Source organism: Tursiops truncatus, chromosome 7 (assembly GCF_011762595.2).
Source record: "Tursiops truncatus isolate mTurTru1 chromosome 7, mTurTru1.mat.Y, whole genome shotgun sequence".
Taxonomy (NCBI): Eukaryota; Metazoa; Chordata; class Mammalia; order Artiodactyla; family Delphinidae; genus Tursiops; species Tursiops truncatus.
Genome location: NC_047040.1, coordinates 4,170,469 through 4,183,810, shown reverse-complemented (window position 1 = coordinate 4,183,810; position 13,342 = coordinate 4,170,469). Strand labels below are relative to the sequence as shown.

The following is a 13,342-nucleotide window of genomic DNA, read 5'->3' as shown; positions in this document are numbered from 1 at the left end:
TGGGAGAGCTTGGCCGGAAATTACAGATCGGGGTTTACAAGAGGGGTGTGTGTGCGCGGGTGCAAGTGTGTGCGTGCATGCAAGCGTGTGTGTGTGTGTGTGTGTGTGCGCGCGCGCGCGCGCGCGCGCAGAGAGGGGGTGGCTGGAGGAGGGAGGGAGGAGATGCGGGTTGCAAAGCTGCCATCTAGAGGCCGCCTCCCTGCAGCGTATATAACGCAAATGTGCAGCCCGAGAGCTCACACTTCCTGCAAAGTGCTCAACCCTAAGGCAGTGAGCGCAGGAGCTGGGAAGGCGAGCCCTGAGCCCCAAGCCGGAGCGGAGTCCAGCCGGGAGGTAAGGAAACTGTGCTGGGTCAGCAGCCTTGCTTAGAAAGGAAGGGAGGATGGCGGGCAGGGTCTCTGCTCTTAAGCTAGTGGTCTTTTTCAGAGCTCTTCTTTCTTATAAGCTGTGATGGGTGTTGGAGAGTCTGCAGGTCTGGTTTCTGAAAGCACAGGCTGCGTGTTGCAGGGCTGCATTGCAGAGTGTGGTTGTTAACTGGGGGCTTCACCTTGGCTGCAGAAAGTAAAAAAGGGCAGTTTTCTGAAGTGGAAGGCACTCTGTGTGTGTGTGTGTGTGTTCGTTGGATTGAGGAATCTGGGGTTTATTTGCAAGCAGAGAACTTCACAAGAAGGCAGACTGTCCATTCAGCTTGCTCAAGGTTGGCATTGGGATCAGCTTGGCACCGCTGCCTACCTGTTTTGCTTCTGGCATATCCACTGGGAAATAGAATTGGCAGTGAATGTGTAATTCCAGAAAGATGTACCATTTATGAAGAGGCATCCTTGAGCGAAGAAGAAAACTGGGCTGAGAATCTCTTTGGGTCCAGAGTGGTTTGAATTCACTGCTTTGGAGGATTACCAGGGCCTGTAAGTCCGGAAGCTGTAAGGGTGAATGTTAAATACAGCTCGGTGGTCTTGTCTCTTGACTGCATCCCTCCTGATCTAATTTGAGTATCTATTGTTCGCTCAGAAGGTGTTAAATCCAACTTCAGCTGGAAAAAAAAAGACACACACACAAGTGTAGGATTTTGCAATTTAATTATACTCCTAAAGTAAAACATGAATTTTGTTAGCCTGCATAAAGGTTTGAGGGGTGACGGAAAGTAAAAACTTTGCAGTGAGGTCAGGGTTGGGTGGTTAGCCAAGACTTGTAAGTTCCAGGGAGAATGAGAAGTTGTAAAAGTCAGACTGGCTGTCTCCTTTTTTCTTTCTTTTTCTTTCTTTCTCTTTCTTTCTTTCTTTCTTTTCTTTCTTTCTTTTCTTTCTTTCTTTCTTTCTTTCTTTCTTTCTTTCTTTCTTTCTTTCTTTCTTTCTTTCTTTCTTTCTTTTCTTTTCTTTCTTTCTTTTCTTCCTTCCTTCCTTTCTTCCTTTCTCTCTCTCTCTCTCTTCCTTCCTTCCGTCTGTCCTTCCTTCTTTCTTCTTTCCTTCCTTCTTTTCTCTCAATTCACTTGCTCACACCAGGATAATTACGTTTTCCAGATGTAGAAGAGGCCTCCCTGAAATGGTTTACAGCCCTTTGAAGGTATTTGATGCCCTGACATCCCCTGAAACTTCATTCTGCAAAATCTCAATGTGGTAACTTTTTCTTTTCTTTTTAAATGCGCCGATGCTGCCTTTGTGTCCCTTTATTTATTCCAGGAAAATGCAGAGATCAAATAGGCTTGCCTAGAAAGGAAAGTGGAGGCTGCTGGTGTCTGTGCTTAACTTCCCATAGATTTTAAACGGATAAACTGCTTGCCCTTCTTTCATCAGCCCTTGAGTTTCCCCAGATGCAGAACCTTCTTCTGAAGCGGAGTTGCACATGGGAGCTCTAGCTTGGAAACAATTTGCTCTTTTTTTCCCAGTCTCTGCAATAAACACTCCAGTGTGCACACAACTGTGGAGCCTGATGCCACAGCCTCCTGGAAACCGGGTGGGGGAGGAGGGCTGCACGGGATTAGAGTGGAAAAGCAAAAGAAAATTGAGAAATGCCTGCATTTTGCCGCCCATCTGAGTTTTTTAAAGGGGTGCGCATTGCAATCGTAGTTTTAAAAAAAGTTCCAGAGAGTACAGTCCAGGCAGCATGACGATGCTTAACTGAGTCAGGACTTCGGAGGTGAGGTTATCCCATATTAACAGCAAGTCTTGAGAGACTGGAGAAGGTATTATGTTTTCTAATCAGGTCCAGAACAGGCAAAGTATAGGCTTTCTGGATGGAAAAAAAAAACAAAAACCCAAACAAAAAAACCTACTTAATCAGGAACAGTGGCTTTTTGTGTGATCACTCCAGGCAGAGAGGCTCCCGTTTTCCAGGAGACACAAGGGAAGTTGGTCACTCAAACCTGAGACTGAAAGAGAGTCATTCTGTGAGCCCCAAGAGTAACTCAGGACTTGAGATGGTCCTCAGTGATTTTGCAGAACACGAATGAAATTGGGGGCTAGAAAGTATTTGTCCTTTTCGTACAGGCAACCAAGGAGCTTGGTTTTATTCAGGAGCAAAAACAGTATTAGAAGGGCTTCCAATCGAATTGCATGTGTGTAGGTGGACATCTGTGTGTCGTGTCAAGTGTTTTTAAAGTCCAGGAAATTGTAGCTCTGGGACACATATGTCTTATTAAAGTAAAAGCAAGCAAGCAGAAAAAAAAGAAAGAAAGGAAAAAAGGGGGAGTCCTCTGATTTTGAATCCTTAATGGTTTTCTGCAGGGAATCTTTGATACTTTGGTTACATAAGAATCTACTAGCTTAGAATTGGAAAAAAACAAACGTTGCTTGGTTCTTCAAGTGATGAGAGAATTACGTATTTTTACAGTGAAAATTTTGCTGAGCCCCAAGTAGGTTTGGAAGCTGACCCCTTCTTTTTTTGTTCCAAGCATTTAAAGGTGGAGGGACTGAGACCACCTCAGGTGGCCTTGGACCGCTCTAGGTCAAGGGACAGATAAAAGTGCAGGGGGCCGCATGGGGACCGCATGGTGAGGGCCCTGCCAGCCAGGTGGCTAGCATCTTCCAGTTCTCTTATTGTAACAGAAATCTTGGTCGGGTCTTCGCTTAATTTTGTCTAAGATTGCGTCCTGTTCTCCTGGGAACCCCGTTGTGTGTAGCCGGAGGTGAGTGGCTGTCCTGGGCTGGCTGACCTCCCACTACCTCATCCTGATACTAAGCTGGGTGGGAATTAGGGCTCTGGTTACACCCATCAACGCAGACGGCAGCCTTTGTGCCGTGGGAATCTCTGGATCTGCCCTTCTGGGTCCGGCACTGCTTCCCTGTTGGGCTGCTAAGCACAATAGAGCAGATCAGGTTTCTGGATGTGGGGTTCGTTTTATCTCCCCCAATACTTACAGTGGACAAGGCTGCCCTGTGTGTCCGTGTGTAGTGCGTCTGAGGACTCTGGAAATAGGTGGCCCATATCTGAATTAGGGCTTGGATTTTTCTTTCTCTCTCTCTCTCTCTATTATTTTTTTAAGTGTTCGAGTGATTCAGAGCAATTCTTGACTTGTGTAAAGTAAGCAGTCAGGACAGCATTGTTCTGTCTGTGCGACACGTTGTGGCGGACACGCTGCCCCCATTCTGCTCTCAGCCCCAGCAGGTGGCCTCCCAGGCTTGGGCTGAAGCTTTCCTGGACTTTTCCGTAGATCTAATGCAGGACTGGTAAGAAGTGAAACAAACGCCAATGACGTGCGGTTTCCTAATGACCTTTACAGATGATGCGGGCCCTCTTTACGCACATTGCCCTGGGCTGAGTAGTAGAAGGGCCAGGGCTTTCACAGGAGACCAGAGGCTGAGTGCCACTGGAGAGTCCCTGGGGAGTGGGGAGAGTGACGAGAGCTGGTACGAGCCACACCCCTGAGATGGTTGGTCCTGCTGCCTGTCTGACCTCAGTTTCCAGGTGCCCAGCAGCGAGATTAGCCGAGCTGGGTCATCCTGTTGGGACAACACTGAGCTGCTCCGTGAAATTCCACCCTGGGAGGACACAAGTCCCAGTTGCAGAAGACCAGTCAACAAGGCCACCTGCAGGCAGAGGTCCTGGAGGGCCCAGAGGGCCCCTTGGCGTCCGAGCTGGTGCCCTGGGCGGCCTGGCCTGTGTTCGCCTCTCTGCACGGCATCCTGGCGTTTGCCTCCAGTCTGACCTGCACCCAGCCTCCAGTGCAAGCCTTCTCCGTGGTTTGTGTCACCTCTTTCCTCCTTTTCTGCCCCCAAGCCAGTCCCTTGCTCAAGGCCTTGGTGGCTCCTGCGTGGACAGGCCCCGCCTGACTGTTTCAGCCAGATTCGGTGACCCTCCTCATGGCATATCACTGAGCATCCCACCACCCCCTCTCTCCTTGGGGGTCCCCATCAGCCACTGGGGTGGAAATCCCTCACCACTGTGCTCAAGGGCTGTCCAGCACCGCCCTGCTGCCTTCCTGAACCTCTCGGTTACTTGGCGAGTTCCTGGGGGCAGACGGTTTTGTTATGCCCCAGAGCAGTGCCCCTCACAGAAGGGGCTCCACAAACATCCGGGGACACAGAAACCAGCGATGTTTATCTTAGCTCTGTGAGGATTTCAGAAAGGTCCCTTCTGGGCCTCCATTTCCATTGATAACCTCAGATTTCTGGTCTTGGGGGAGGTCGATTCATTGACTATGAATTCATTGAACACCTACTTTGTCCAGGTGCCATTGCTGGCTGCTCTGTACACAGAGAGTAAGACGTCGTGGGGTGGGAGCTTGGGATGAGGGGAGACACACCAATAGCCCAGTGACACAGACTGGAGATGCGCGGCCGGGCTGGGAGGAGGCGGGAGAAACAGAGGGGATATTTGGGATGGAATTTATCTGGGGAGCGAGGGGCTCAGGGGTTGGTCGGGAAGGGTCTTCCGGGATTGTGATCGGAAATTGCAAACATACTGAAGGCAGTTTGGGGGAACACCGGCCAGACACCTGAACACGTGGCAGTCTGTGTCCTGGAGGGGAGTGACTTTTGGCCAGTGAAAGGACATATTCCTTGCAGGCCAAACTGCCACCCCATGGGGACCCTGAACTTGGAGATTCTCGTTCTGGCTTTGCCCCCAGCTGGCCTGGTGAGCGCAGGGCAACCATTTGGAGGCAGCTCAATGTGTCAGGCCGCTTGAAGTGGTTGCCAAGGATACTCGATTGATGAATAATAAGCCTGAGAAATGAGTGGTGCATCTCCCTTCCACCATTTGGGGATGCGAGTGGCAGATGAGTTCCTTTACAGACCCCAGGCCGGTGCGGGAGGCGGGATGGACGGATGCTGGCCCTCCATCCTCAGGCTGTAGGAAAATCCACTTCCTGTCCTGGCAGAAGTGCGATGCTTTCCAGAAGCAGGTGTTGGGCATGGAATCTGCGGGAAGTGATCCCTGGAGGGGGGTTCTGTGAGATAAAGCAGTACGTGTTGGGGAAAAGGGAATGAAAAGTGATGATTACTCCTTTGTGCTCAGTGGGATCTCCCTGGTCTAGAAAAAAATGGGCCGTGAACCTTTATTGTTCTGGGAAACATTCCTCCCTCTATTCACATTTACCGAATTCTTGATAGCAAGTTTCAAATCATACGGAAGCGTATAGAGTAGAAACTACAGTTCCGCCTTTGTCCCCTCATCCCACACTCCCAGCCCAAAGTTATACTTACCACAGATCTTTTTCCCATTCCTTTACGCCCATATATTTATCTATAAAAAAACACATAATTTTGGTTTTTTTTTAACATACATGAGATTACGGTATATGTATAAGTGTACCTTTCCACGTTCGTAAAAGGAGGTTTCCTATTTCTTTGTACAGCTGCATTATATTCCAGACAGTGGTTTGCTGTCCTCCGTGGGTAGACATTTATGTTGTCCCTAGTTTTTTGCTGGTTTATAAATAGTGCTTCAGTAAACATTTTTGCATGTACATTTGGGGACCTGGGAATATATATTTTGAGAGGAGAACGTGTGAACTTGTAAAATTAAACAATGGTAAGAATCTTTTATTCCAAGCCCCGTTTTTTTCCTTCCATCAGGAATCTTTATGCAGATGTTATGACCTGTGTCAGAAGTAGTCTCTCATTCTCCTGTCCACCCCGGCGGGGGGCCTGGCCCACAGGGAGGCAGGCAGTGGGCAGGTGGGACTAACACCCAGAAGTCCCTCCTCAGCTCTGGCCCAAGCTGACAGGAACAGAACTGCTGGTTTATTCCAGCAGAGGGGGTCAGGTCCCAGTGGACGAGGACATCTGCTCCAGGCCCTAGGGTCCGCAGCCCAGCCACACGGCTGGGAGGTGTCACTGTGTATACGAGGAGTGTCGGGCCCGCAGGTCCTTCCTGGTTGGCACAGGCAGTGGGGCCTCCACAGTGGATGGGGTGATCCCCACTCCCGCTTTTCCTGGAGATGAGACTGGTGCAGGATCTCAGGGGGTTTGAGTGGCCCCAGGGGCTCGGTGGAAAGCCTCCCTCACCCCCTCCTCCCTCAGGTTTGGCCAGGTCTTGGGGAACCAGGGGCCTGGGTCGATATTTCGTAGTTGCTGTGTCATGTGTTTGTTTGGGTCAGGAGCTCTGAGAGCATCACTTGTTAAAACCTAAGCCAGTGACTTAGGAAGATTCTTGTCTTCAGTGGGACAGTGAGGGGCGCACACCGTTAGCCCCAGACCTCTGGGACACACGCTCAGACAGCCACGGACCACGTGTGACGTAACATGGCAGATTGTCTTTATATCATAATATTCTCTTTTCTGGAAACAGCCCTTGTTTGTTTCCAGAGCAGAATGCATGTCAAATAACAAATGACCGAAGCTACGCTATCGTCTGGCGTTCTTTCTTTTTTTCCCCCTTCAGCTTCCCGTTTAAATCGGGGAAGGACTGGATTACTGCACTGCTTGTTTAACCTCCTCTTTTGGTGCTTCTCTTCCTTCTCTGGACCACTGGAGCCTTGGCCGTGGGGTCGGGGTGGGTGGGTTCCCCAGCAGGAGGCTGGTGGTCAAGGCATGGGCCTCTGGCCTCATCTCCTGGGCTGATGGGTGATCAGTGATAGATGATCGGTGATTGATCAGTGGGGCCAATTGGTTTTTTTTTTTTTGCGGTAAGCGGGCCTCTCACTGCTGTGGCCTCTCCCGTTGTGGAGCACAGGCTCCGGACGCGCAGGCTCAGTGGCCATGGCTCACGGGCCCAGCTGCTCCGCGGCATGTGGGATCTTCCCGGACCGGGCACGAACCCGTGTCGCCTGCATTGGCAGGCGGACTCTCAACGACTGCGCCACCAGGGAAGCCCGGCCAATTGGCTTTCAAGCTCCAGCGAGGAGCCCCCCAGCCTCTGCTCTCCCCTCAGCCCTTTCTGGAAGATTCCCTCATGCTGTCCAGGAGCGAGGGGAAAGGACGGCTGCAGGGAGTGACGTGCCCGGTTCACGAGTAACATTTTGGGCTCAGAGGACCAGTGGTCACTAAATCAAGTTTTCATCACCCAGAGGGCAGAAACCAAAGGACCGATTCAGGGTCCCCGAGCCCTTTCCCACCGCGGCTCCGGCTCAGGGAACACCGAGGGCTGGCCCAGCCCCAGTGGTGTGAGTGCGGACGGTCTGTTGTGTGGGAGAAGTGGGGTCCTAGAGGGACACGGACGCCTGGCATTTCCCCGAGGTCCCCTGCGTGCGTGCGTCCCTCTGTCCACACTGAGCAGTGCCCCGCCACCTGGACCCTGCAGGGCACAAGAGTGTCCCAGCGAGCGGAATGACTCCTTGGGTTGAAGACAGAGGTGAGGACGCGGCAGCCGAGTCAGGCCAGCACAGGCTGGGGGTCCTTCCTTTTCCTCCAGCCCCTGTGAATGACCCAAACTCCAGGGTTTCTGGCTGTGTCTGCCGAGGCCTGCTAGGGCTGTGCCAGTGCGGGCAGACGAAGGAGCCCCAGCTGGGGGCCAGCCCACCGTTGTGGGGCTGTGGCGGGGCTGTGGCTCGTCCTCTAGCTGAGCTTCTCTGCTCTGCAGGGGCTCGGGGCAGATGAGGTCACGGGGTGCAAGCGCTTTATAAAACTAAGCCATGCTGCAAATGTGTTTCATTTTAAGGAAACGGGGGAGAAGCGTCAGCACGCTAGAGCCAGGCAGGCGAGGACAGCGCAAATCCCCTGTTGCCCTCATCTGGGGTCAGGGGTGCCGCGGGCGCAGTCAGCTCCAGGCAGGTGCGCAGCCCGGGCAGCGGGAGGGGGCGGTAGTACCTCGAAGGCTCGGTCTGGGGGTGGCTGCCCACCCTGAGGCCCATCCGGTGGGTCGGGGGCCTGGCTTCTCAGAGGCGTCCTCTGTGTGTCCGTGTCCTCTTGGGGTCCTGGAGCTGCCTCTTAGGACAGGGCATTCCAGAGTCTCTTAACGTGAGCAGTTTATTTGTCCTAACTTGACCCGGCTGACTCTGCGTGGGCGCGCTACGGGTCAGGTCTTGCGACAAGCTGGTGGTCCCAGGGCCCGAGGGTCCTCCTGGTGGGGTGACTGAGGACCACCAGGTTTCCCGGTTGCAGGGCCCGCGGTTCCAGCCACCTCCTGGGAGGTCCAGCCGTCTCCGTCAGCGGCAGGGGACACTGAGGTGTGGTCGGGTCACCTGGAGGGGAACCAGAGGCCGCTTACAACCCACGGAGGAGAAGGGACAGGAGCCTGAGGGCTGTCTCCGTAAACGGGATTCAAGAGCAGGTCCTCTGCCGTGAGTTTGGAGGCAGCCCTGGGAGGCAGCAGACAGTCTCACTTCTTGGGATTCTGTTCATGAAGCCTGGAGGTGAGAGCATCAAACCGTGCTCTCTGCGTGGCTCCTGCGTCTCCCTCCAGGGCAGGACGTTTCCCAGCAGCTGGGAAGAGTCGGTTTTGAACGTGGAGCAAAAGCTAAGTGAGCCTGTGCTTTCTAATAGGTAAAGAGAGGGGGAGGGGCGGGCGTGAAGTTTTGAGTGTCTGCTTGTGTTAGGTTCTGTCTCAGGCCCGTGAATTCTTAAGCAGCTCCGTGAGATGTGTGCTGGTGTCCTGAGAAAGCAGCGGCACGCGACAGGTTAGCTCGTCTCAAATTAAACACTAATGAGTGAGGAACCTGAAGCCCAATCCAGGAAGGTCTGATCGCCAGATGGGTGCTTTCCCAGCTGGGCCTCTGCAGACCCTTAGCCCGGTCACCTGGGCACTGACCCAGGGGCCATAGTCAGTCCTCATCCTCTGGGAGCTCTTACATGTGGCCTGGAGTCCACTTTATTTTAAAAAAAAATTAATTAATTAATTTATTTTTGGCTGCATTGGGTCTTCGTTGCTGCGCGCGGGCTTTCTCTAGTTGCGGCGAGCGGGGTCTACTCTTCGTTGCCGTGGGCGGGCTTCTCACTGCGGTGGCTTCTCTTGTTGCGGAGCACAAGCTCTAGGCTCGCGGACTTCAGTAGTTGCAGCACGTGATCTCAGTAGCTGTGGCTCGTGGGCTCTAGAGCGCAGGCTCAGTAGTTGTAGCACATGGGCTTAGTTGCTCTGCGGCATGTGGAATCTTCCCGGACCAGGGTCTCGAACCCATGTCCCCTGCATTGGCAGGTGGATTCTTAACCCACTGTGCCACCAGGGAAGTCCTGGAGTCCACTTTAAATGAACTTGGCAAATAAGCTTGGCCCGTGGTCAGTCATTACCTGCAACAGGTGAAAAGGAAGCACAAACTCCTTACTCTAGGTGATAACTCCGATCGGGGCACCCTCAGGTTGAATAGTTTCATTTTACATCTTCCTTCCCGTAGTCATGCAGTGAGGCTGCCATCCCACGGCAGGTGGTGGAGGGATTTCAGGGCCCTTGGGTGGACCAGTCAGCAGAAGACAGCCCTGGGCAGCTCTCGAAGCTGGTGTTTGTGGGGGAATCATTTCCAGGCATAGTGGAGCCTTGGGCCTAGGTTCTCCATGGGTGTTAAAATGGTGACAGTTGAGAGTGTTGACCTCATGCCGGGTCAGCAGGGAAGACGAGAAAAGTCAGCCCCTCTAGAGATGCAGCAGGTGGTGGTTTTTGTGCTTTGGGTCTTGACACCAGTTACTCTTGAAGCAGTTGGACAAATAGAAGATGGAAAACTAGGCAATGGCCCACACTTTGAGACAGTTGGTTGGTTGCACTGAGTTGTGAACCACATGGCAAAGTCAGAGGCTGCAGGTTTGGGGTGCAGGGAAGCTGCAGGGCGTGCCACACGCGGCCCGCATCTCCAGGGGCCTCCTGACTGCAAACCGCAGTGGACCTGAGACAGGCGAGCAGGACACTTGTAATACACCAGTGCCAGGAACAGACCCACCCCGCCGCTCTTGGGGACATAGACGAGATGGCTCTGCCCTCCCCAGCAGAGAGTGAGCGGGCCCTCAGCACTACTGGGCCTGACGCTCAGGGCCTGATGTCCCTCTGGCCTCTGGACTGTGTCGGTTTCACACCCTGGGCACAGCCAGGCTGACGATGTCTTGAGAACACAACCCTGCAAAGACAGAGAAAGCAAACATTGTTTCTCTCTTTGAGAGAGATGGATTTAGATCCGCAGAGATTTAGAATCTGGGTGTGTTTTCTTTTGCAGATTCTGTTATGTTTGGTTTCTTTTCTCCTTTCTTCGCAAAGATACTAGGGAGCTACGGGGAAACCGCTGAGCACACAGGGGCACTGGGAAAGCGTTTTACAGATCTGGAGTGTTTGCTAATGGAGCCGTTCTGGTCTTCCATCCTTTCGTTCGCTTTTGCACATAGGCTGTTTGATCGCTGCCCGTGACACCATGGATCTGCACGTCTTCGACTACTCGGAACCGGGGAACTTCTCCGACATCAGCTGGCCGTGCAACAGCAGTGACTGCATCGTCGTGGACACTGTGCAGTGCGCCAACATGCCCAACAAGAACGTCCTGCTGTACACGCTCTCCTTCATCTACATCTTCATCTTCGTGATTGGCATGATCGCCAACTCCGTGGTGGTCTGGGTGAACATCCAGGCCAAGACCACGGGCTACGACACGCACTGCTACATCTTGAACCTGGCCATCGCCGACCTGTGGGTGGTGGTCACCATCCCGGTCTGGGTGGTCAGCCTCGTGCAGCATAACCAGTGGCCCATGGGCGAGCTCACGTGCAAGGTCACTCACCTCATCTTCTCCATCAACCTCTTTGGCAGCATCTTCTTCCTTACGTGCATGAGCGTGGACCGCTACCTCTCTGTCGCCTACTTCACCAACACCTCCAGCCGCAAGAAGAAGATGACGCGTCGCGCCGTGTGTGTCCTGGCGTGGCTCCTGGCCTTCTGCGTGTCCCTGCCCGACACCTACTACCTGAAGACTGTCACGTCCGCTTCGAACAATGAGACCTACTGCCGGTCGTTTTACCCCGAGCACAGCGTCAAGGAGTGGCTGATCAGCATGGAGCTGATCTCCGTGGTCCTGGGCTTTGCCCTCCCTTTCTCCATCATTGCCGTCTTCTACTTCCTGCTCGCCCGAGCCATCTCCTCCTCCAGCGACCAGGAAAAGCACAGCAGCCGGAAGATCATCTTCTCCTACGTGGTGGTCTTCCTCGTGTGCTGGCTCCCCTACCACGTCGTGGTACTGCTGGACATCTTCTCCATCCTCCACTACATCCCCTTCACCTGCCAGCTGGAGAACTTCCTCTTCACGGCTCTGCACGTCACGCAGTGCCTGTCCCTGGTGCATTGCTGCGTCAACCCCGTGCTGTACAGCTTCATCAACCGCAACTACAGGTACGAGCTGATGAAAGCCTTCATCTTCAAGTACTCGGCCAAAACGGGTCTCACCAAGCTCATCGATGCCTCCCGGGTGTCGGAGACCGAGTACTCGGCTTTGGAGCAAAACACCAAGTGACGCGCTCTGCACGGCCTCCGGGATGTGTGCACTTGCTCCCAGCAGGGCACTGGGCTGCGTCATTTTCCACAGTAAAGCAAAGTGGCTTCAGGCTTGATGCCGCGGTTGCGTGAAAAGGGGAACGTGCGTCCCTGTGGCTCCTTTCTCTCTCTCTCTCTCGTGCCAACGCGGCTGTCTGTCGCCTGGCCGTGTGTCCCGACGGAGTGGCACCCACCGTGCGGGGCTGTGCCGAGCAGTGCCCGCTGCTTGTCACACCAGCTGCGGGACAGCCTTGCCTGCACTTCTGTAAAATAGGACTTTTCTGTGCTCCCTGAAGGTTTTATATGGTGGCTTGTATTTAAATCTTAAGACTTTATTTTTCTCACCCTTGATGTACCTTCTAAATGTATTTGAAAGTTTAAATATATTTTAAATATTGTATGGGAGGTATAATGCTGACATATATTCAGTGTTGTAGTTTCGACATTAGTTTGACTTCCGTTTTGACTAAGGATGACATTAATTGTTAGCTGTTTTGAAAGTATACATATATATATATATACACACACACACGCATACATATAAATATATGTATAAATACATGCCAGTCTCGGCTGAAATGTTTTATTTACGATAGTTTTCTATCTGTGTGGTATTTTGACCCGGTCTGGGATATGGAACGAAAACTGCTCTGTAATGCAGTTTGTGACATTAATATTATTGTAAAGTTACATTGAAAATAAAGAAAGCAACACTATTCCAGTCTGTAACACGGCGCACGAAACAAACCTTGTATTTCAGAGAGTTCTTTCCATTTGTAAGTTATTTTTTTTTAATAAAGATTTTTTTTTTCCTAAAAAGGCGTTCGGGTCTAAGTTTTAAAAGCATCTTTGGCATTAGGTGGCATGTTTGACGATAATACAAATATTTACAGCATAGATGATCAACCGAATAAATGTGTTTAAAGAAAAGAGTACTACCGTAAAGGCAAAGCCCAAGAGATTAACTTGGATGAAATGATATAAAAGGAGAAAAATTTGAGTGTGAGTGTTTTTTTTTTGTTTTTTTTTTTTAAATTCATGCCCTGGGGCTTCCCTGGTGGCGCAGTGGTTGAGAGTCCACCTGCCGATGCAGGGGACACGGGTTCGTGCCCTGGTCCGGGAAGATCCCACGTGCTGCGGAGCGGCTGGGCCCATGAGCCATGGCCGCTGAGCCTGCGCGTCCGGAGCCTGTGCTCCGCAACGGGAGAGGCCACAACAGTGAGAGGCCCGCATACCGCAAAAAAAAAAAAAAAAAAAAAATTCATGCCCTGTGTTTGAGGGAGGGGAGATGGTTGGTTGGTGCCCCTGTCAGCACAAAGTTGGTGCAGAAATGTCCCCACCTGCTGTGTCTGCCCAAAGGGTTTGGGCCCCAGAACCGATCCTCATATATGCCCCGTGTTCCCCCAGGCCATACGACATGGGCCTTGAACCTTCCCTGCCGAGGTTCTGTGGTTTAAGTTCTCTCTCTTTCTCTGGTCAAGACAGACTCTTCATTTAACAGTTAACCCATCCATGACGCTCTTCTTCCAGC

At 52.3% G+C, this 13,342-nt stretch overlaps 1 protein-coding gene across 3 annotated transcripts; it reads left to right on the top strand.

Annotated features, from left to right (window-relative positions):
- Positions 1-210: 210 nt before the first annotated feature.
- On the top strand, positions 211-12,630 carry ACKR3 (atypical chemokine receptor 3). Of its 3 annotated transcripts, none has more exons than XM_019923652.3 (3): positions 246-333; positions 1,518-1,560; positions 10,677-12,630. In XM_019923652.3, the coding sequence occupies exon 3, from the start codon at positions 10,703-10,705 to the stop codon at positions 11,789-11,791; it is 1,089 nt and encodes a 362-aa protein (XP_019779211.1). In that variant the 5' UTR covers positions 246-333; positions 1,518-1,560; positions 10,677-10,702; the 3' UTR covers positions 11,792-12,630. The 3 variants fall into 3 exon arrangements, with proteins under 3 accessions (XP_004318379.1, XP_019779211.1, XP_033715366.1); XM_033859475.2 differs by having other exon boundaries at positions 317-333; positions 1,518-1,613; XM_004318331.4 differs by lacking the exon at positions 1,518-1,560 and having other exon boundaries at positions 211-333.
- The last annotated feature ends 712 nt before the right edge of the window (positions 12,631-13,342 follow it).